Source organism: Sebastes fasciatus, chromosome 7 (assembly GCF_043250625.1).
Source record: "Sebastes fasciatus isolate fSebFas1 chromosome 7, fSebFas1.pri, whole genome shotgun sequence".
NCBI classification, from domain to species: domain Eukaryota; kingdom Metazoa; phylum Chordata; class Actinopteri; order Perciformes; family Sebastidae; genus Sebastes; species Sebastes fasciatus.
In genome coordinates this window covers 23,282,673-23,307,394 of record NC_133801.1, presented here as the reverse complement: position 1 = coordinate 23,307,394, position 24,722 = coordinate 23,282,673, and the positions used below count along the sequence as shown (strand labels likewise).

General features: G+C 40.6%; 1 protein-coding gene across 2 annotated transcripts in view; it reads left to right on the top strand.

The window, feature by feature from the left end:
* LOC141771735 (CD166 antigen homolog A-like) overlaps window positions 1-24,722 on the top strand; it is a 43,423-nt gene that overhangs the window by 5,793 nt on the left and 12,908 nt on the right. For both annotated transcript variants that reach the window (XM_074642300.1, XM_074642299.1), the window contains exons 2-6: window positions 22,311-22,417; window positions 22,649-22,865; window positions 22,993-23,057; window positions 23,500-23,587; window positions 24,167-24,340. In XM_074642300.1, the coding sequence (XP_074498401.1) occupies window positions 22,311-22,417; window positions 22,649-22,865; window positions 22,993-23,057; window positions 23,500-23,587; window positions 24,167-24,340 (651 nt within the window). The remainder of the gene's footprint in view (window positions 1-22,310; window positions 22,418-22,648; window positions 22,866-22,992; window positions 23,058-23,499; window positions 23,588-24,166; window positions 24,341-24,722) is intronic.

Sequence of the window (24,722 nt, the reverse complement as noted above, 5' to 3'; positions counted from 1 at the left end):
AGGAGATTGCTATTGTGTCAGGCCTTTATTTTGACTTTGTCTGAGGTTCAGGGAAGTCAGTCGGGTTGACACAGCTTTTGTGCAAAAGGTGAAACATCCATTTAAAGCCCGGGGCCAACTAATAAAATGACATGGAGGTTTCTTCTTCTATTCATTTCTGAATCATCCTCTGTCGGGCCAGAAGCTCGTTTGCAATACTGAGAAGTCGCTCTATTCATTCAGACGCTGTTTAGCAATCCTTCATTCATGAAACATCGCGCCGCTCCCCGTTACGCACCGCCTTTGGGACTCAACAGAACGGTCTTGTGTCTGCGTTTGACCTCGGTATTCACATTCTTGCCATTTTAAAAGCTGTTTCTTTGTGTTGGGATGATGTCCACCATCCTTCCCTCATAGACTGCAGCAGCAGTCTGCAGCGCCCGAAGCTATCTTTGATTACACGCTGCTTCGGTTGAACTTGCAGGAGACAGGAGTTCTCATTCAGGAAGACTCCCTTTCACAGAGGATAGCAAGAGTGTATATCTCTGATTGGAATTAAAAGCCTCTAATTCTGTTAGCGCCTGAGTACGAAATAGGATAGACATTAAATAGTTGGCCCAGCGATCCTCTCTGGGTCATCATTGTATCAATACACTTGGGACTACCCTTGAACCTTTTATAGAGGTCTAAAACATGCTCATGGGAGGGGGAGGAAAGCCCAAGCCTATTCTCACATGCTGGATGCCTCTCTGGAAATTTCAAATCATGGTGTTTTTCTTACAATGGTTGTTATATTTTTGTAAAACTTGCTTTACCCATTTACTGGATTTCAAGCTGCTGGATTCACAATACATGTGATGCTGATCTTTTTGATCCAGCTACAAAAGGCCAACTGCAGAGTCCACACCACCCACCAACCTGAGTTAATGTAACACCTTAAAAGTAATGGATAAATGGTTTATATAGTTAAAGGGCCAGCGTGTAGCATTTAGGGGGATCTATTGGCAGAAATGGAATATAATATTTGCATGTTTTCTTTAGTGTACAATCACCTAAAAATAAGAATAGTTGTGTTTTCATTACCATAGAATGAGATGTTTATATCTACATACAGAGTGGGTCCTCTTCACAGAGTCCGCCATATTGCACCGCAATGTTTCTACAATGGTGGCCCGGAACGGAAAAAACAAACATTGGCTTTAGACAGGGCCATTTGCGCTTTTGCGTCTGCCACCATAGTTCTTCTACTGTTTCAGTCGGTTGCAATCTGCAACCTCACCGCTAGATGCTGCCAAATCCTACACAGTGCACCTTTAAGAGAGGATAAACATTTGAAATATTTACCTATAGCCACAAGTAATGGATACGCAGGTTAAATAATTATCTAAAAGTATAGCACATAGTCAGATAAAGGAATTATCTATTACATTTGGCTAATTATGTCAACCGTTTATCCTTTAGCCAAACAGTTGAAATAGCTATTTAAAAGTGATCCAAGAACAGTTGAATTAATCAAATTGAATAGTTGAACCGGTTAGCTAAAAGTAGACATCTGAAATAGTTGGCTAAAAGTATTGGATAAATAGTTGAAACGTCCTGCTTCTGCCACTCCAAGTGGTAGTTGTACAAATGCAAATGCAACATAGAGGGATCCAGGGATGATGTATTTTTGTTGGCCAACCAGGAAGTTAGCATCGCCATGGTTCCCTCGACAAAAAGCCAATGGTATTTTTTCCATTGGCTTTTGGATTATTGCAGAAAATAAGCTCTGTGGCAAACACACCTTTATGATACTTTCATGTTTTGTTAGGCAAGATAATCTTCACAAATGAACACCACTTTTATTTTTGGAAGTGTGAATGCAATCGCCACAAGTAACATTAGGCTATGGACGAACTACACCATGGACACATGAACGCGAGTATACACAACGAGGCTGTAAAGGCGGACGAGTGTTCGGCCACTTGCTAGCAACCGCCTTTTTAAAGACATATAAAGGCATCAAAATTCATTAGTGGTGTATTTATTGATGTATTTTATATTGTAGAACAAAACGTTAACATATCTTGTGTTAACCACAGACCTTATTTCAGGCATCTAACTACAAAAAAACATTAAAAAAACCCAGTGACTTTCAGACGAGGGAACCGGAAGTGCTAAAATGCTAACTAATTTCTGGGTTTTAGGACTCATTCTTGCAGCAAGTATTATTTGGATGTTGTTGTGACTACCTACTGATGCTTCAGAACACATGTTTACTGTATATATATACATATATATATACATATTAATTAAAATATAGATTATTATTGGACCCTGTCTGGGAGAGTTCCTTGCTCTAAACATAAATCGTTAATCCTCCGTTCCCCTTTCAACCAAAGACATTTTCACATTCCAGTCCTTGAGAACTTCCATTCCGGCCCCAGGGCATGTACGTCCTGTGCAACTTCACGGAAAAACCATGATTAAGTGAGAAGAAATGCGACCCTTACATCAAAACAATCTTGCTGTAAGCAAAATGCGTCAGCTCTAGCGACACTGTTTCCTCAGATTCAACATTGTTTTTTGTTCAAAGAAGTCAAGTGACGGCTCTTTGCATGGTGATTACCCCACTAGCGATGCTTTGACTGATAAATGACTCGAAGATGTGTTAGATGTTTTATGATAAGACGCTCTGCTTTGCTGTTAAGTATTCAGCTGTCCCACTGCCAGACTTTACCAGGAAGGTGAAGAGATGCTTGTCTGGTAATTGGATGCAATACTTAATTTTCTAATGGGACATCTTAAGAGGTCAAGTCGCCTTGTGTTCCCAGGGAGAATCTCTAAGCATTATACATCCCACTGGTGCATTTTAGATACCGACTCTAGTACTGACTTGTCCTCTCTTGGCACAAAAAAAATCGTCGTGCATGACTGATTTCACTCTGGCTCGACTGCAAGGTGGTCGCAAAAGAAAAACAGCAGTAATGTTTGGTAGTAAACTCACAAGCAGCTTGTCTACCCGGGGCCATTGTCATCTAAAAGTTGCTTTATTACCGTCCCCGGCTTGTCTAGAGTGAGGACATTGTTAAATGAACTTTGCAGGGTTTAATTTTGAGTAATGAAGATGCCATAACCCATTATGCTGCCATTCATTCCCCCCACATACAGGAGGTAGATACGGAGGAGATGACACATCATTTCCTCATATAATGATAGTGATTTCATTTCAGCGTGCAGGGCCACACAGCAAAAATCATGACATTGAAAAATTAACTTTTTTTTTTTTTTATAGTGAGTGTAAGACGTTTTACGGTAAAGCGGCCTGGATTTTCTGCTCTTTTCCGAGGAAATCTCCGGATTACCCGTCTTATTGTGGAGGGCCTGCCACAGCACGCTCATGTATAAACAGAGCCAACACAAACAGATACACCAAACCAAGACAACATCACAGCCACAGCTTGTCATTTCTTGACACAATAATATGTCCCACTGGGTTACTAATAATTGTTACCTTTCTGCTCAGGGTGGAATTTCCTCAGATATCATGCTTGAGTGAATATATATAGCTTACTGTCCTCGGTAATGTCTTGTGTTCATTGCATTTTATTATCTCAGGTCATTACATCTGGAAATAAGTATGTTCTTAATATTAACAACGGAACATAAGAAGTTAGTTTTGAGATGTTTTCCCTCTTGTTCTGTTTGACATCTTTTCTGGTGAGAAGTTCCGATGAGATTTAAAACAGCAATGCTTTGAGCTATATGCTTACATCAGCATACTAACATATTCACAGTGACAGTGTCAACATGTTTAGCAGGTATGATGTTTATCATGTTAACTGTCTTAGTTTAACCATTTAGCATGCTAATATTTGCTAATTCGTACTACATTGAAACTTGATGCCATTATTTTTGCAGGTATTTGGTCATTAAATTCCGGACAAATTAACATTTTGACATGAAGATACACCATGTGGAAAGCGAAGGGGTTACCTAAGTTATAGTTAATAGTTACAATTCATCCTGAGGAGATCATGAATGTCTGTACTTGGGCTACAAAAATGATGGTTCATTGACTATCAGAAAGGTTACTGATTCCTTTTCTGTTGATCAACTAATCAATCAATTGACTCTACGGCTGTAGTCTGTACAAAACGTCATTGCAATCCATCCAGTAGTTGTCGAGACATGTCCCTCAAAACCGCAAAGTTTTGACCTCATGGTGGTGCCAGAGGAAACTTCAGGGATCACCAAAGTCATTGGGCTTCATCATCTGCGTAACATAAATGTCTGTATTAGATTTCATGGCAATCCATGCAACAGTATTGAGTGGTGGATAGGGGTGTAAGAAATTATCGATACACATGACTATGACGATATATTGGTTTTGATACTGTATTGATTCTCCAAAACACTGTATTGATTCTTAACTAATTAATTAGAATCCGACGGCTCGGCCGCTTTTCTATCTTTCGGAGGTTGTAGCAGGGGATGACATACTGTAAATGTTCTTGTCTGTGACTGAAAAATATTTATATTTTAGGAGTGTCAAAGTTATTGCGATAATAACGCATTAACGCAAATTCTTTTAACGCCACAAATTTATTTAACGCATTAATGCGAATTGCGATTTTTAGGTTGTTTAGGCTCAGTTTTAAAGCTAGAGTGAAGATACTGGCATCATATGAAACTAGAAAACCCAAGGAATCCATTGGTGCCAATGTCATACTAGCATGTCATGAATGAGGCTAAATATAGTTCCAAAGTTACGCTAAATTGGCATTACCATTTTCAAAGGGGTCCCTTGACCTTTGACGTCAAGATATATGAATGAAAATAGGTTCTATGGGTACCCACGAGTCTCCCCTTTACAGACATGCCCACTTTATGATACTCACATGCAATTTTGGGCAAGTACAAATGTGTTATTTTTGCTTACTGTATCGCAATATATTTAATTGTTACCTCTGTATCGTGATATGTATTGTATCGCCAGATTTTTCCCAATACGCAGCCCTAGTGGTGGACAAAAACGACATACCGACATTGCCAACTGTAGCACCATGCCTCTAGCGTGGCTCAAAATACATCCGCATGGCGTAATTCCAAATATGTGTAGTTTCTACTACTACGATTTAGTTTTTTTTAAAAACATCCCAGCAAATATCGTAATTTATCAGTGATGTTTTTGTTCTGCTACAATTTATAGCACATTCTCGACTTTCAGGGGCTCCCCTGAATGTAGCCCCGAGCTCCTCTATTTTTGTCTGACCCTGCTGTAGAGGCATTTCGTTGCTCCAGAGGACTTTTTTGAACAGCGTGTTGACTCAAGTTTGCTTGAAGCGGGATAGTCTGTACAGAGCAGCCCCATGGAGATTTTCACCCCCGAGCTCTTCAGACCACATTGTAGATATTTTGTAGATATCTTTCAGAGGCACTTATTGACAGGCTTTGTGTGAAACGGGGTGTTTGTCTGTCTGCTGCTGCTCACTATCAGTCAGATCTGCAGGGCTTCTTGTGCTCTCATACTGGATGTACCACACAGAACAAGAAGCAGCGGGGGAGCGGTTAAAGGGTGGATGGTTAAAAGCACTTACCTTGATGTATGGCTTCTCCTCATGTCATAATGGAAGAGGAAAATGCAATAGCCAGTACTAATGAAATTATTATGCCTTAAAGGACCTGGGTACCCAAGACGACGGTGACACATGCTGAATCACATAAACCCAGAGTGGTTATCTCATTGTACAGAAACAGAAGACGCAAACAAAAGGGAACGATTGGGTTTGTTGTGACATTTCTATCCGTTACGTGTCGTTGGTCCAAGAGAGGATAACACTTTTATTGACCTTGCTAGAAAGATAAATTGTCTTTTGGACATAAGTGAATTTATTTCACATAAACTTTACAGAATATACAAATCCATCATACACAGAAACCAGCGTGGCGCCATCGGAGTTTACACTGGTAAACCCTGATCCCGCCACGTAAGTCTGAAAGTCCTGAAAGTCGTAGGAAGACTCAGTGGTGTGACAGCGCATGTTAATCTCCAACCTTTCAGAGTACTCCATCAAAGCAGACGTCGGTCCGTGGGTATTAAACGTGAAACCACACAGATTTGATGTGCAAGCAGGTACATAATCCTTTGTATGTATTATCTGCATTCCATGTATTCCTCCCACCGCTCTCTGCTCTGTTTAGCCAGCAGAGGCTTTAGGACCCCCCCGGAGCCAGAAGCCAAAGCAGGACACAATTTGAAACCGTCATGCCCTCTTAATACCAACCAGGCTGTTTGGCTTATTGGGATGGGGAGCGTTGCCTGCTCCGTTTCACAGTGAAGGGTTAGAAGGTCAGGCCTGTCATTATGAGTGCACAACAGCATACATGACTCTTTGCTCAACTAATGCGAAAGTATCAGGCTCGCCGCGGCAATTACCAGAGATGAAAGCTACACAGGCCATCTGCTGTACAAATAGAAATATCTACCTGTTAATATTTTCTGTTGTTCACGGCGTAACAAGGCATGCATTATTGATGCGGCAAAGTAGGCGCCGTGCAATACATTCAGACAATGGTACAACTATTACACATTTTTCCATTAATCATCCATTTTGTGTTGAGGGGGAAAATATTAGTCCGTGGCTCATGCGGCGCCTAATGAGCCACTTTAAGATCGATAAGTGGAAACATTCTCGTTGTAAAAGTGATGGGCTGTGTGTTCATCCCGCTCTTTCTCCACCGCTCTGGTCAGGGCTGAGTGTGGGTCTGTGCTGTGTAGACAAGGCAGCATTTACCTTCAACAGGGGTGGTGGTGGGGGGCGGGGGGGTTGTGGCAGCAGGTTTGATTGGTATCCTCAGGCATCTGCAACTGTAATATGGTCATACAGGTAGTATAATAGTAAACACAAGTGTTCCCCCAGGCCCGATGTGCCGCAGATGTTCAAAAGATTTCCCATTGAGGGAGGCGTTGGGGTTAGGGACAGGGCGGGGCCACTTTTACAGGAAAGGGAGCACAGACATGCAGGCTCTTGAACAAAAAGCTTATTGCAGCTTGGGTAAATAGTGGGGATGTGTAGCTGCCAGCTGGGGTAATATTTAAAGATAAAAAACTAATCGAATTCACCGATTTTGCTACCAGTATGAGGATGCTTTTAGTCTGATGGTGCAGTGGATGTTTCAGTCTTTGCCCTCCTGTATGGCTCTGTCTGTTGGCATATATAATAGCATGAGGGCTCCCTGGCTAGTGCTGCACCTTACAATTATTTTCATTACCGATTCAGCTGTCATTTCTGTCAGAAAATAAAGAGGAAGTGCCCATCACATATTCCCAGAGCTCAAAGTGACGTGAGCAAAACTGGCAAACAGTCCAAAACCCTCAAGATGTTCAGTTTGCAATGATGTGAAACAGAGAAAAGTAGCAAGAGTGTTTGACATTTCTACACGATAAACGACTTCATTAATCGATTAAAAGCTGAAACGATGAGAGATTAGTCATTTTTCAAATGCCAATGTCTCCAGTTCAAACTTCTCAAATGAGGATTTGCTGATTTTCTCTCTTTTATATCACAGTAAAATGAATATCATCTGCACTATTGGTCGGACAAAACATTGAGGTCATTTGAAGACCTCACCGTGGGCTCTGAGACATTGTGATGGGCATTACATAGACCAAAATATTACTGAAACATTCAATTAGAGTGCTACAGGAATAAAGCCCTAAAACGTGGAAATGAGGTGGCATTTTAGCACTTCCAGTTCCCTCGTCTGGAAGTCAATGGGTTTTTTGAATTGGGTTTTAAGTTAGATGCATGAAATAAGGTCTGTGGTTAACACAAGCTGAAGACATAAAATACATCAATAAATACCCCACTCAAGCGGTTAAATGAGACTACTAGACGTCATCACGCCGACTCGTCCGCCTTTACATCCTCGTTGTGTATACTCGCGCTCATGCAACCGGGGTGTAGTTCGTTTATAGTGTTCACTCGTGGAGAGTATCTTGCTGAACATAACGTGTAAGTATCATAAACGTGTTTTTACCACAGAGCCTATTTTCTGCATTAATCCAGAACCCAATGGAAAAATCCCATTGTTTTTTTTGTCGAGGGAACCCAGGGAGATTCTAACTTCCTGGTTGGCCTACAAAAATACGTCATCCCTGCTGCACTCAATAGAAAATAACTGTCAGTTTAGAAAATCTTCCTTAGTCGCAGCCCTAATGTTGTGCATGAGGGTTTGTAATGGGTCTTAGCGAGGATGTGTGATTCATTTCATTAAGAAAAATAAGCTGTTTTCACTTAACTAATTAATCTCTTAGTCTATAAAATGTCTCAAGGTTACATCTTTAAATGGCTTGTTTTGTTTGACAAAGAGCCAAAAAAATATAAATTTACAGTTTAAGAGAGAGAAGCAGCAAATCCCTCCACTTTAGAAGCTCTAACCTGCATTATGTTTGGCACTTGCGCTTGATAAATGACATGAATATATCAACATTTCGGACTTCTGCCGAGGGATTAATCAACTATTCCTTCCAGTACCAGTCTCTCTCTTCTTTCTCCTCCTTTTGCTCTACGACGTCGGTGCCGAGGACCCTTCAGGCTAATAATAAAATTGATTACAAACGACGTTCAATCTATAATCAGACAACCTGGAAGTCAGTCCTGCTCTAGTTGCCTCGGTTGCTTCAGGCGAGCACGTTTACGGCCTGTATGCAAAAAAAAAACCTGATGCCTCCCCCGTCTGATGTGATACCTTGCAAAGAGACCCGGTGAAACGACGAGCACTTTGATGTCAAGAAGGTTATTTAGAATGCGTCAGGAATATTTTAAAGCTGCCTATTAACACATCTAGCTGCGGAGAAAAAAAACGAAAAGGTTATAACAACTTGAGGGATTCACTTCTTGAACTTAGATTTATGGATATCAGTTCAAACTCTTCAGTAATTCAAAGGGCACTATAGTCATTAGCGAGAAGCATTACTCACTGTTAGAGGCTCCGTCTGGAGTATCGCACCATCTGCTGCACCTCTTTAACCCTTACTTTTATTTTATTAGGCTGTAAACATTTATTTCATTATCAGTGTGACTGCATTTTTGAAGCCTTAATTGGGTTGATTACACTTCCCGTGATTGCTAGAGGAAAAGGGTCTGTGATTGTAATTACATAAGCTGAAAACAGTTTTCAAACATCTCTGTGCATTGATCTGTGCCTCATAATCTCACACCAGGCAACCAATGAACCATGTGATCAGATACCTGCGATTAAGGCAGGTGCATACAACTGAAATCTAGTTGGAAAATCCCAAGAATACACACTATTGACATAAATCCAAGCTGCAGACGATGGACTACGGGTTATTCTTTTGTAGAAAAGCTTTCAAAGCAGCTGCTGAAACGTTGTTAAAGACTCGTCAAGATCGGCCCAAGATAAAAATCTTTGGATTTAAGAGCTCAACGTTCAGCCCCTAAAGAGACTCTTAGAAGGGTTTCAGTAACTGTGGTATTAACTGAGCCTCTGATTGCGGGCAGAGTTGTTTGCGTGTGGTTGCGAGCTCATCATTAGGCATGATTGAGCAGGACAAATTCAATAACGCTCGTAGGATCATCCGGCATAATAAAGTTTGAAAGCTCCTTGGCATACGAGAAAGTTAGCACATTTTAATGACTCAGAAATAATGAAGAAATAATTAAAAATGAATGGGTGGTTTTTAATCGCACGTAATAGGCTCCAGCCTGGCTATCCACCGCACTAAAGCAGCTTTTGAAATAAACTCGTAAGCCCATTTGATATAGGCGTCCTTTTCTTTGGTGCTTTTAGGTGTTGAAGTGAAAAGATTGAGCATTGAATGGCAGCGGTAGAGGTAAATGTCTTTTTGATGCAGTCTGTTCTTGATTCTGCTCTAATATCTCTTGGCAGAAATGTTTTTTTAAAAATTCTTACTTGAGGAACACGGTCATCGTGGCAAAGACGAGACATGGAAATCCATTAGCTACTGACAGGGAGTTTGAAAATCTATCTTGTTCATTCATAACCCAGAGTCTTGGGTGGGATAATATCAGCTCTTCCGGACACAGGAAAAATGAAGTCATTGCCAAAAATCTTAAGCCCCGAGTTGCATTAGGAAGGGTTAATGGATAAGTAGGAAGCGGTGTGGCTGCGCTTTGTTAATGGCCTTTAATGGCACGTCGTTAATGGGAGTTGTTGGTGGATGTTTAGAGTCAGGACCGCGAGCTCTCCCATGATCCGCCCCAGGTCTACCCACAGGCATCTCACAAGCACTTCTCCCCTCGGGTCCCGCGGCCTGCGCCCTTCAAATACATAATTCACGATATAATGGACGTGATTTCTGAGTGCACTTATCACCCGATCACTCCAGCAGCAGCCTGCTGTCTTAAGAGCAGTCCCCGCACCCGTGTGGCTCATCTGCTTACGCAATTTATGACATTTTTTAAGAGGGTTTCACGGAGGCTTGTGTGTGGTCGAGTGTATAGAGGAGAACATTTCGAAGACTAATGATCGTGCCACAAGATCAATTTCTAGGAAACCTTATGGCGAGTCATTTAGAGTGATAATCACCCTTCTTGTAATGTGCTTTTATCTTTCCCATCTGTCTCGCTCAGAGAAAAAATTTAACGAAATGACTTTGATACTGTGTGCAGAAGCATATAGAAAGCATTACATACTCTATACATAAAGGCATGTGTGTTACCTCCTAATTGAAGATACATATGTTCTTAAGCCTTATGGTAACAGTCATTAAACCCAGTACAAACACAAACTTTCCCCCCAGATATTGGCTCTCTTCAGTGCTTTGCTGAAGCTTTGCAGAACAATTTAAGCCAAATCAAAGCCGAATTGTGTGCTTTGATTGTGCTGTCAGCATCTTTAGAGCGCGACAGCGATTTAAAGGGACTTGAACATCATTTATTAAAAACGCTTGACAATGGTTCCCTTTAAAAAATCTCATATTAAACTGGCTTGCTAATCAAAGGGAAAAATGCAAGAGGTTCTTGAATTTTTTTTGCACTTCTTTTCTTTATTCTGCAAATCTTTATGTTGTGTCTCTTATCCAGCTTCAAAAGCTTGAATGTTAGTCAATTAATTCTTGTGCAGAAATTCAGATTGCACATGCATTCTGCGTGTTGTTGAACGTGTGAGAGGATATCGCCCAAGGAGGGGCTAATGGGACAAGGTTTTGACAATCTACCTGGCAGTCTGAGGTCTATTTTGTTGTTTGGTAGGCACTGTTTTTTCTTATTACCTTGGATAACGAGTCAAACGCCGACAAAGGCGACATCATGTTGAGATATTTCCACTGAAGCCTCAGTGAAACGGAATGGAAAACTTTGCTATCAAACGCATCAACGGGAAACATCTATTTTTGATGTCCCTCAGTATCACAGACTTTCCCCATTACTTAAACAGAGTGAAAACCAATTTTTCACAATAAAGCATTAACTTACTCAGACAGTGTCCTTAATGGACCAGAATGCAATGCGGTCACAAGACATCCTGTGTTTTGAGCTGCAGATCAGGACTCGCTGCTTCCTCTGGGCTTATTATTCCAGAGCCTATTATTCTCTTCACCTATGCACGGATAGCACACAGCTGATGCAAAGTGTTTGCACCTGTTCTCTGGGGATTGTCAGCAGGTATTCTGGGAATTGTAGGACAATCACAGAAGTAGAAGCAAACAAGATGCACTGTGCAGAGAGTCTTGAATTAACTCCTGCAATGCAATCCTGAATTTGCGGTGTCGGCCGATACCGAGTACTGATCCAATACCAGCGTGATAAAAAAATATTATTATGATGATGATGATGATCATTATTATTATCATTCTTATTATTATTAAACAGCTGTTTACTACTGACCATGTATGGATGTGATAAGATTACTACTATGATTAATTTGTCGTATGGCCTGGATCAGGGTAACAACTCTAAAAGTATCTGAAAACTGTGTTTCAAACCTTGTTTCTCCTGATATCATTAGATTTTCATGACTAAATGAGCACCAATCAAACTTTTCTTTAAAAAGTAAAACATTTATCAAAAGTTTAACAGTCAAAAAACTCCACTTAACTGCCTCTGTCGTCACATTTTGATTCAAACATTGCAGAATTGGTGCACAGAAGTACGTGAAATCTCTCGTGAAATAACCAAAACTGAATTAACTGGGGCAGAAAATATTGTTTGCACGTAAGACCCCGTCGGCCATAGTGACAACCTGATTGAAAAATATGTTTTGAGGGTCTTTAAAAAGCTGCATCACAGATTTATGATATGAAAGATTTATCTCTCAACAACATAACATTCCTTTAGGGAGGCAGCCATCAATTACACGAGTGGCTTGAAACACCTGAAGGCAAAATAAATCTCTTCCTCCTTCTTGAGCCCTCCGCTCTTTCTTTGTCCTCTCAATCCCTGACGAGAGGCGGAAGCAGCAACCTGATCCCTCGACGGCGGGTCTGCACAGGTACTGAGGGCCCTCCTCAAGACGAGTCTGAAACCCGAGAAAATGGAGCCAGCCATTTTCAGTTACGAGGCAACAATGGGAAGCCGACAGGTGGGACTGCAGGCGATGCATTAGACCTTTTCCCACCTGCTGTCGTCTGGCGGTGTCTGTTGACCACACATGATGCAGCAAATGAACATTGTTGTTTTCTTTGCCTAAGGGGGAGAGAGCTATCTGTATGTCTCTCTGGAAAATCGGAAACTGCATTTTATATTCTAGTGAAAGGAGAGTGTAACGCAGGTTAGGTTATTCAGTGCTCAGGCATATTGAAGTATAAAGATGTATGATGAGAGTTATTTCCGTGAGCATTACTCCTCTGTGCTTTTGCATTCTTCTATTTCGTATAAACCTCCTACATACACATTAGAGTTTTGCCTTATTTTTTCCTGAATAACATGCAGCATTAACATGAGATCTGTGTAAATGGGTATTTTGTTTGCAAAGCATGAACAGGATTGTTGGTTCGGTTGCACAGTGGCCTAAAAATGTGTCCATGCTGCTGGGGTGAAGGAGGGGAGCCATTATGCTTAATAGACTCAGACTAATAATACTGTGTTGTATACTCTACATAATTCTCCATTTGCTGTCCATTCTCCTCCTTAGCAGCACACAGGCTGGCTCTGCCCTGAGGTGACAAACATGGCTCTGCTGCAGTGTGAAACTGTGAGAGGGTTTTATTTATCTTATTCTACTCCTGTTTATGACACAAAAAAAACAAGTCAATTATAGAGCTGAAATGATTAGTCAATTTATTGATCATTATTTTGATTGTATTTCTCAAACAAAAACTCCAAACGTTCTCTATAATAGCTGCTTTTCTCTGTTTTATATGATTATAAACTGAATATATTTGGGTTTTGGACTGTCGGTCGGACAAAACAAGACATTTAAAGATGTAACCTTGGACTCCACATTATTTCACTATTTTTTTATATGTCTTAAACTAAACAATTAATTGATTAATCGAGAAAATAATCAGCAGATTAATCAATACTTAAAAGAATCATTAGTTGCAACCCTAGTCAAAAATGAAATGCATCTGCAGAGAGATTTTCGTTATAATTATTGTTAAATCTTTGGATACATATGCATACAGTCATACTATATGGACTTGAGTTTTATCCTTAATTCTGCTAAGCATTAAACAATTCATTGTTTTATTAAGTAGACTAAAAAAACTAACAATTATTTTCATCCACAATCTAAAATATTCACTTTGTTTATGATGATAATTGTATAATACAAAGAAAAGTAGCAAAATCGTCCAATTTTTCAAGTTAAAATCGGCAAATGTTTGGCATTTTTGCATGAAAAATGACTCAAACGATCAGCAAATTCATAGATTTATTACAGCTATAAAGTGGAGGCTAAAATTATAAAAGATAATTATTGTATCGTGTAATAACTGAACAACTTTTCAGTCATCTGAAAGTTGGAAGCGGATGAATTGAAGTTTGAGGACACAAGCCTTAAAAGCGATATCTTGCCTATATGTTGCACAGAGAACATGATATTTCATTAGTGTGAGAATAAATTGGTCTGCTCTTACTGAGACTAATTTCTCATTCCAATATCTGTCATTGCATGGCTGTGCATCAACTCAGCATTATATTAATGTCAGAAAATATCACACCCTTTTCTGTCGTAAAACTAATAAATATGTTAGACTTTGGACCACGTTTCTTATGGAACTTGTAGATAAGAATCCTCAGAGAGTGGATCACTTATTAAAAAAAAAAAAAAAAGACTAGACCGGCCTAGTTCAGCTGGACTGCAGATAGAGCCTGTGGGTAACATTGTGGAAAATGAAACCTTTGTCCCAAGCGTTTCTGGCCATAAAGGGACCCTCTTTTCAGATTGGTTCTCTCTAAAAGACCTTTACACCCTTCTGAAGGTCAAAGAGGTGCAGGGAGACATCTTTAGGGTGTTGGGTAGCTTTCAGTCCTGAAACAGATGGTGTGGTAGAAAATGAGGCCTGGGAAATGACTCGAAATCTCCACGTCACAAACTCTGTTCAGTTCATTTCACACAATGTGCCTTTTGTCAACCCCAAAGTACTTACACAAACTCATGCCTGCTGCGTACTTCTGCAAAACAGATGCATTCAGGCAACATCAACACTACAGCTGGAACCATTTTCTAAAATTATTCGGCAACTATTTTGATAATCATTGCAGTCATTTGTCAAGCAAAAATACCAAATATTCTTTGGTTGCATCTTCTCAAATGGGATGATTGGCTGCTTTTCTTTGTCATATGACAGCAAACTGAATGTTTTGGGGTTTTGGATTGTTGATTGCTTAAAACAAGGACAGTGAGTACATCACCTTGGGTTATGAATGACCATTCGTTTGCTGTTTTCTGGCATTTCACAGACAAAACGTTTATTTGAGAAAATGATCAGCAGATGTATGATTATAAGAAGATTTGTTTGCTGTAGCGTTAATCAGCAACAACATGAAGGATAGCCGACAAAATCCTTGGACGTGTTTGTAGGATTGTAAGACTAGGCTAGTTAATACAATGTGGAAGTAAGGCAGCCATACTTGCAGCTATGTGAGGCTATACTTAGGCACAGCTTTGCTTTGAGCTAAGTGTTAACATCAGAATGCTAACGTGCTCACAATAAATGTTAGCATGTTCATTGTTTAAATTTTGCCCTGATGATGGCGCTAGATGAAAAGTTAAGGGATCGTCAAAATCATTAAGATTATCGGGCCGATACCGACTCAAATAGCTGGATCGGATATCTGTGACAATGGGTACGATCTATTCAACTCAGTTCTATGTTTATATACTATATACATTATATACTGTAATTTTAATTCCTGTTTAAGTGTTGACCAATATGTTGCTGCATTAAAAGGGTTTACACTTGAATTGTAATTCCTGTTAATTCTGAAGATCTCTTACAGAGTAGCTGGTGCACTCCGTCCCAATAATAAAGAACAATTAAATAAATATATAATCTATGTATTTATAAGTCACATTTTGTTTTACAAAGTTAGGAAAGCAATGTTTAAGTCAAGCCTGTTGTTGCCTTACACATAAAAGAATGATCCCAGTCACCTCCACACAGGCAAACAGCTTATTATTTCAACACTGGTATCGGAACAGTACTCGGTATCGGCCGATACCCAAAGCCCTGGTATTGCTATTGGTATCGGGACTGAAAAAGTTGGATCGGTGTATCCCTGTTCATCGTGTAGGACCCATGAATGTCTCTGTAATGTTTTGTACCGATCCATCTAATAGTTGTCGAGATTTGCTCAAAACCATAAATTTTAACCTCATGGTGGCGCTAGAGGAAAAGTCAAGGGATCACCAAAATCAATATAATTTATCATCTGGGAACCATGAATGGTTGTAGCAAACTTCAATGCAATCCACCCAACAGTTGTTGAGATATTCCAGTCTGGACCAAAGAGGTGGACCTACCGATTTGCTGCTGCTAGCCTGGCTAAAAAGTTTGCAGCTTACCCATAAAATAGAGAGAGGCGTAATGTTCTACCACCACCCTCCTTTTCACTGCAACGTACACATCTGAACATAGAGGACAATTTGTTGTGTGCGCATCCTCATTACATGCTTCAAAAATGGAGAGTCACTCAGCTGTGGACATTAGTGTTTTTCCGAGCAGCCCTCGACAGTCGGGTAAAAAATACAAGCTGATTCCCTTAGTTTTACGCCATAAAGACACTGACAGGCAATTACAGTAGTCAGGAAAAAGCAAAATTATAGAGCACACACCGTTGACGTCTGGAATGGTGCCTCCGTGGTTCAGCCTGCAACGAAAAAGAGAAACTGTGCGAAAGGGATGTTGTGCGAGTGTGCTGTCAGTTATCCATCAGTGACATGATTACACCCCCTTTCCCTCGAGAGAGACAGACAGAGATAGCGAGGATCTAGCTGTGTTTTCTTTTTTTAAGAAAAATCCCTCTTCAGCTAGCTGGTCTGGAACACTTCCTCAACATGAACTGGTACTGTAACAGAATTCAAATACAGTCATATGCTTGTCATAGTAACATATGAGCTAAGGGTGACAAAACAGCTGCCTATAGAGCTCATATATTATTAAACACATACAAGGATGCTTTAGGGAAACCTAGGCAGAGAAATGTTTCCGCAACTTTCCATATGACAGCATTCCCTCTATTATTTTTGACAGCAAATAATGAGAGATTGAGTTTATTAAATCTCCGATCACTCCTTGTTTCAGCACTTGTTAAATTATTAAAGAAAAGACAAGGACGAGGAGCAGAATGTCACGGGAGGTTAGGTTTTCTGTGATTTCTGGCTCCTTAGGCAAGCACCGTTCACTATGAGAATCTCGCCTTTCCTCAAGTATTATTGATCTAGGCTGAAGTGGTTCTGTCTGCCCCCACACCGCCGAACCGCTTCTGAAGCAAGGCTATTTGCCATCAAGTCTTTGTGGACATGCGCCATGGGATCTCCATTCACTGCACAATCCTTATTTTCAGCACTTAATAAGTTTGGGCCTCCGCTTTCTTTCGGATGTTGCCGCTGAGCGACGTGTGCACACACTTAAGCACACACAAATGGGAGGGCGTAAGGTAGCAAAACAGGGATATAGAGACTAGTGTGGGGAGGTAGCTGATTTCCCTGGTGAGCTTATATCTGAGCCGTCGTCACCTGTCTCTTCTCAGGGATAGAGGCGCCTTAATCAGGAACATGAAAGTGTCTCCTGTGGTGCTGCCTCCTGCCTCTGTCAGTCGCCTGTCTCTTACTTGATTTGCCATCGCCAAAGTTTAAGCTATTTTTTTGTGTCCAGCATGAGAACTCTGCTTTTATAAGTATAGAGAAATTCACATCAAACCTGGGGAGCCAAGCTATTTTTGTTCAGAGGACTAAAGTGCCAATAACTGATTTGTAAAGACACGGATGTAGAGCGTTATGTAGTGTTGCTTAACCCTGATCTGCTGTTTGGAGACCCCGAGTCCATATCTTAAAAAAACAACAACAAATTAACATTGTTTTATCAGCTTGATTCTTCATTACTTTTATTAATTTCATGAGAATTGCTTATAAACATGTTTCAGAAGTCTGATGCAAAATGGAAAAAAAAAACATTACTTTTGTTCGGAGTCTCAGAAACCCCGGTTTTAAAGCATGGTTTAATACAATGGCTTTTCATATGATCTGTGATTGGTGTTTTTACGCAGCACTATTTCAACCAAATCCCAAGTAAGCCTATTTATATTTGTGTTATTGGAGTTTTATAACAGTTTGTTCGTTGTGTCTTTCCAAAACATTAATAATATTACAATGACTGATGACATACTTTAAATGTTCTGTTCTGTGAAAACAAAAAAGATATCATTTTTATTTAAAGCTAGAGTGAAGATACTGGCATCATAAGAAACTAGAATACTTAAGGAATCCATTGGTACCAACCATGTCATACTAGCTTGTCTCCAATAACGTTTCAAACTTACGGTAAATTTTGGCGAGGAAAAACTGGCATGGCCATTTTTCTTGACCTCTGACCTCAAGATATGTGAATGAAAATGGCTTCTATGGGTACCCACGAGTCTCCCCTTTACAGACATGCCCACTTTATGATAATCACATGCAGTTTGGGGCAAATCATAGTCAAGTCAGCACACTGACACACTGACAGCTGTTGTTGCCTGTTGGGTTTCAGTTTGCCATGTTATGATTTGAGCATATTTTGTATGCTAAATGCAGTACCTGTGAGGGTTTCTGGACAATAGTTGTCATTGTTTTGTGAAGTTTTGATTTTCAATAATAAATATACACACATTTGCATAACGCAAGCATATTTGCCCACTCCCTTTAAAGCACATTTTGAACAGATAAAAAATGTGTGATTAATTTGCGATTAATCGTGATTAACTATGGACAATCATGCGATTAATCGCGATTAAATGTTTATTTTACTATTTATATTTCTGCTATTGGAGTTTTATAACAGTTTGTTCATAGTCTCTCCTAAACATTAATAATATTAGAATGAATGATGACATACTGTATGTGTTCTCGTCTGTGAATGACTTTCTGGCAAACAAAAAAAGGTATTTTTTTATGTGAATTCCATATAACATGTAAAACATAGTTCCTTATTTGGTGCTTAATGCGTCGTAGAAGAGTTACCACTTCAGTGCTTTTCTATAAATTGGGTTTTAATAAGGTCATAAGAAAAGAAAAAAGAAAAAAAAAAGCAATTACTAATAGTTTTTACACATACAGCAGTCGGGTCTGGAAATAGAGCCAATCGCAGCAAAACATGTGGGTTAGACTGTTTGTATCCATTGCTCCCTCATCATATAGACAACTGTTGGAAGTGATAATTTTATGTATGCATAATGTAGCGTGCCTGCGTTTGCCAACGTGAAGTCACACTGTTCACCTACTTTAGTGGCGACGGATTACCTTATCTCAGTAAGCAGCAGGAGCTTTGTCTTCTGTAACTCAACATGTGCGATTTATTCTCATTGTGTAACAGTGTAATCTTCGCAGATAAAGCCTTTTCCTTAATGCAGACTCTTTTAAAGTTCTCAGAGAGGCTGAACACACAGCTTTATTTGAATATTCAAAAATGCCTATTTGAATTTGAAATGTAAGGAGTCTATTATACAGGAAGAGCGATAACCTCTCCAACTCTGCAGTGCTCGCAGCGTAACCTGAATACACTTGTTACTTAACAGTCGTAAGATTGGGCAGAGCAGGATGTGCAGGGCTCTCTCCCGAGAAGTTTGAGGCTCGACACTGGGAAAAAAACGCGTGGACTCGGTTGCCAACTAGATTCTGAAAAAAACATTTGGCTGTTTTCTCGGCCATTAAGAGTATTCTGGCACCAACATGCCCAGGTGTAGCGCATAATCTATGCCGGCAGGCTATTTTTGGCACGGTAAAGTAACTCCAAAAATGAATTGTAGAGGGATATCATCGGATTTGACACATATGCAAAACATGTGCCCATGTCCTGCACAGAGAGCTCATTAACTCCCTCCTCCTAATAGATTCACAATGTCTCCATTTTCCGTTTTCCGCCCAACGTGTGCAATCTTTTCTGCCTGGACCAGAAACCTGCACATGTAGCCGAAGCCCATTCAAGCGTGAGAGTCGGTTTCATTAGATTTACATCAGAAAGACAAAACAAGGGGAGTGTGGGACGGCTACATGAGCGTGCTGTGTTCGCACCAGCAATCTGCATTACCATTTCAGGTGGATCGGACTGATGTACTCCCAGTTGCAAAAAAATCTGGATGTGAGCAATGCTCTGTGAAATGCAGGCACAAATTTACAGTCCATTTGCTGCACGTAGACAATCAAATACAACTTCATCAAATGCTTAAGAAAAGAGCTCTTATAGCACGCTAACTATTCATGAATAATGCAGAAAAATGTGCAAATACCTGAAGTTGCGCTAGGTGACATTCGACTAAGCAAAAATCACTTATTGAGACCGATCTAAATAAGCTTATAATCCTTTGAATTCATTTTATGATGCGAGAGGATCAGGTTCTAGGTGTGGCATATCATGGATAATAAGAGGAATCAATGCAGGAACTAGTTTTAATTGTACTGCACTGCAGTTGACAAGTGACAGAGCTTATCCCCGTGTTTGGCGAAGAATTCCTAGTAAAACTGTCAGCGGTTGAAATGTGGCGAGGAGGTTTGTTTTGTCCCGCGCTGTCACTATTAAATGTCGCGGAGCCTTATTTAAATGCAGGGATTGTATCTATGTGGGTGACGTGCGGCGGTATCTGTGTTTCTCAAATAGTTTCTATTGGGTGGGTTACACTGCTTTGTGCTTTGACGCTCACAGATAACTTTAATCAGTGATTATAGTCATCACACACAGCTATTACCTCATATGTTTTTAAAGCCCCTTTTGTTCTCTGTTCTTTAGCCTATTGGTAATTCCTGATGTTTTAACATCTGTTTATCTAGCTAATTTTATGTGGATGTCAAAGTGAATTAGGAAACCTACTAAATGGTATTCAGTTCGGTCTTTTTGTTTTGATTATTTCCACTTGAAGATGAAAAAATGTGGCATACAAGCCTTCTTGTGTATGTGCATGAAGCAGCCAGTGTTAGGTTGAGCTATTAAAGGCATAGTTTTAAATTTTGGAAAATACACCTATTCACTTTTTTGCCAAAAGAGGTGCTAGCAGGTGAATTTAGTCACCTTTGGACAGAGCCAGGCCAGCTCTTTCCCCCTGTTTCCAGTCTTTAAGCAAGGCCGAGCTAACCGGCTGCAGGCTGTAGCTTCATATTTAACAGACGCATTACTGGTATCGATCTTCTCGTCTTACTTTCCCCGAGAGAAATAAGTATATTTCCCAAATGTGGAGCTAATCCTTTAAAGTTAGACTTGTGGCCAGGGGGCAGGGTTAGTCACATCATTAAAAAACAATGACAGGAAATAACTTAAAAAGGAAATACAGCACAGAGCTAATCATGAAGCAGAACATGCCCTGTAGAAAATCACATTATTAAATTGTCTGTTGTTTGTCATCTGCTCGCAGTAGCGGCTTTACTGACAGGCTTTCCTGACTCTAGTTAGTTCAGCGTCAGACTCAATGTTGTTTCAGAGCTGACAGCTCATAAAGATGAGTGACAAGTGTCGGGACTCGGGAGTGTGAACTCGTTCAGCTGAGTGTCAGGAGGACGGCATTAATAGCAGACCGTGTTGAGTCGAGGAAAACTGCTTGATCTCGTCGTGTATCTTTAGTGAGGCAACGCATTACAGGACTACAGAAACCATTTGGGGAACTTATTTAATTGTCTCGATGTGAAGATGACACTTGATAAGAGGGGGTTTAACCTGTGGGAAACAAAACAGACGGAGTAGGAGGCGGACGTTCGTGCTCATCCTGACAACACGAGCAACTGTGCAAATACGCCCTCCGGGTCCCAGTTGTTACTCTCTCCTGATGTAGACAATGGTAACCATAGTAAAAGTATTTACCCTCATTCAAACAGGATTCAAATGAGTATCACGCACAAAGCAAATGAATTAACCGCACCATCTTTGCACCGCTCTGACGGAACCTTTAAAGGTTAGTTAGGAGGGAAAGTGAAACTTTAGTTGCAGTGCAGAAATGGCATAATTTGTAGCGGTTTTGTTGTGCATGAATACAATCACACATTTTCAGGGTTGACTGCACACAGAAATGAGCATCTTCATTGTTTTTGCACGTTTCCTGTAAAAATCCACGAACATTATTTGGCTCTTATTCAACAGATGGAAACTGGTTTGGCCACTGCTTTGTTCTCTTACACTTTGCTGAACGGCTGATGAGCTGTTTTGGATCTTAGCTGTCAGATTTTCGTCTCCACTCGTGCGTTAACTTCGCCTGAACTCGGGAGAGGTCTGAAATGTGAATCTGAATACCAAAGCAACTGAGCAGCACCTCATTTTCAGTCGGGCCATGGCAGCCTCCTCTTCCCAGGAGCCCTCTGGCTCTAACCCCTCATCGGAGCCCATTGAGACTCTTCTGCTGGCACCCTCCTCCCATCCCCCCCTCTCAAGCACTTTGTCTCCATGGCGATGTTTTCAAAGAAATTTAGGGCAGGTTTCTTTTTCTTATAACCAAGGCAGCTGTAAAATTAACAGAACTCTATAGAAACTGCTGTTCTTAGTATACAGTATGTAGGCGAACACTAAGTGCTATTGATAAATGTCAGTCAAATACATGCAGAAAGAGGGGACTTTGAAGCATTCAGAATAATAACGGATTTCAATTTTCAGTCAAAAAAATTCATGCTGTGTTGGAGCTGACCAGATTAGCCCTTCTGAAAAAAGTAATTGAAAATTGCGTCTCTGCTTTTCTCTTTCGCAGTCAGCGGTTTGGAGACCGTTATCGGCCTGTATGGGGAAACACTCGAGATCCCGTGCAACAACGGAGCCCTGAAAGCAGAGGACGTCCTGATGACTAAATGGAAATATGTAAGTCACAGCCGGAGGTCAATAGATTCAAAATGGTGAAGTCCGTCTGACACCCACTCATCATGTGCCGACCACGCCCAGTCTGAGTGCATATGAGGCGCATTAGTCCGCGTCTGTCCCTCCATATGACACTGCATAAACAGCGGGGCGTGGAACAAAACGCTGTGTGCTTTCTATCTGAACTGGAAGTCAATGCCATGTGTGTGAAGTGTACTCTGCTCTGCTCTCCAGGACAAAGGAGAGGGAATTTCAGGAGACCTATGGGTCAAGACGAAAGACCAGAATGTCTCAATCAGCGCCACTGATGAATACAAGGGCCGTGTTAGCATGGCTGCCAACTTCAGCCTGCTGCTTTCTGAAGCCAAGCTGACCGACCAACGCACTTTCATCTGCATGGTGGTGGCTGGAGCCGACATCGCAGAGTATCCAGTTAATGTGGTGATCTACAGTGAGTACAAGCTGGCATACGCCTAAAATAACTTTCTTTTCCTGGCTTTAGTTACAGTACCATAATGACTGACATGCAGCACATAAATCACACTGTTCATTAACAAATTTTTTTTTATGCATTGCAGAGGCGCCGGCAGGCCTGGAGATTTCTGACAAAGCAGAGGAACTAGAGATTGGCAAACTTACTAAGGTGGGTTTTTAATGATAAACATTGCTTATACCTACATTATTTTAAGCAGTAAACCATCAAGGGAAATCCCCTCACTTGAGCAGAGGTATCTCGAGGCGTAGCAGAGACCATGTTACTACAGTAATGAGTTCTTTGAAGTGATTCTCATGAATTAGTAAAGAGCAGAATCCCCCCTACTGCAATTAAAATACCCAAAGGATCTGAGGGGCTTTAGAAATGCTCTGGGCATTTCATGGTCTATTGCGTAGAAAACGACTTAGTCAAATGCCGGAAAGGCACTAAAATAGCTAATTTGCTCAGATGTTTGGTCATTTAAAAAGATGCAGATTTATTCGAAATTCATGAAATGGTGATTTTTTTTTCAAAATTTTTTTGTCTTCAAGTTCAAGTGCAGGCTAATTTTTTCTCAAGTTTTGATTTTATTTTTTCATGTGTTCTACAGCTGGGAACATGTTTTGCAGAAGACGCCAATCCAGCTGCAAATATCACATGGCTTAAGAACAACAGACCTCTGGTGGCTGATGGGAAAGGTGTGTATTCTTTATTCTGTTGGATGATTATAAATGTCAACAAAACAGCTCTTTTGAGTGCTGACATTTATAAATATTACATACACGGATGTATTTATTCTCTCTGACTGTGAGAGTTACTGTAAATTGTAACAAGATTTTGTTGAATGCTCGATTCTGATTAGTCAATCACGGCGTTCTACAGTCTGTTATTTCTTTATAGCAGATTGTTGCTATGTATGACAGACCGTTGCTATGGGCGCAGTTCTGATGTTGGACTCTGGCGGAAAGTGTTTGTGTCAAATTATTGATTTCTTAAGTAAGTAGCCGTGTTATAAGTGGGATGATGTACAACGAGCCAGTCATTGTTGTGAAATAAACCTCGTCCCCCCTGAGGGGGTTTATTTCACAACAATGACCCACTAGCTGTACATTATCCCACTCACAACACGGCTACTTACTTAAGAAATCAATAATTCCTTTCTTATCATTAAGTGATGAATTGTGCTGCACTCGCTGACAGTGTGAATGCAGTGTTTCTGGTCATTACAGCGTTTTTTTTCCAGAGTTTTCAGACAGAGTTGTTTGTTTTCCGTCTAGGGATTTCCATACAAGCCTCAGTGCAAGTGGACCCTGTTACTGGCCTTTCAACCACCTCCTCCGTACTGGAGTACTCGGCCGAGAAGGGAGACACGGACGCCGAGTTCACCTGCAGCACTCAGCACACCGTGGGCGCAGAGCTGGTGTCCTCTCCGGCGGCCTTCACCGTCACCTGTGAGTCCTCGAACCCCACTAACAACCTTCACTGGACACAGCGCACCATCTGCAGAGGAGCTGTTGTTAGATTAACTTCTGCACAAAATAAAAGACAAAAAGAGCTAGGGGTTTTTTTCAGTTACATCATCACCACAGACTATGAAAAGTTAATACTCCTGTCCTATATTTACCTCTCCAAAGGAAGTATTTCTTTTAACTTGTTTGCAGGATTTCAAAAACCTGCTCACAGACTTATAGTAATATTTAATGTAAAGTTGCATCATGTGCCGAGGAGCAGGTGGGTCGTATTTGTTGCAGATCAGGATCCAGCTGTGGATCCACATATTTTCCAAAAAAAGGATTTCTTAAAGGATTAGTTTGACATTTTGAGAAATATTCG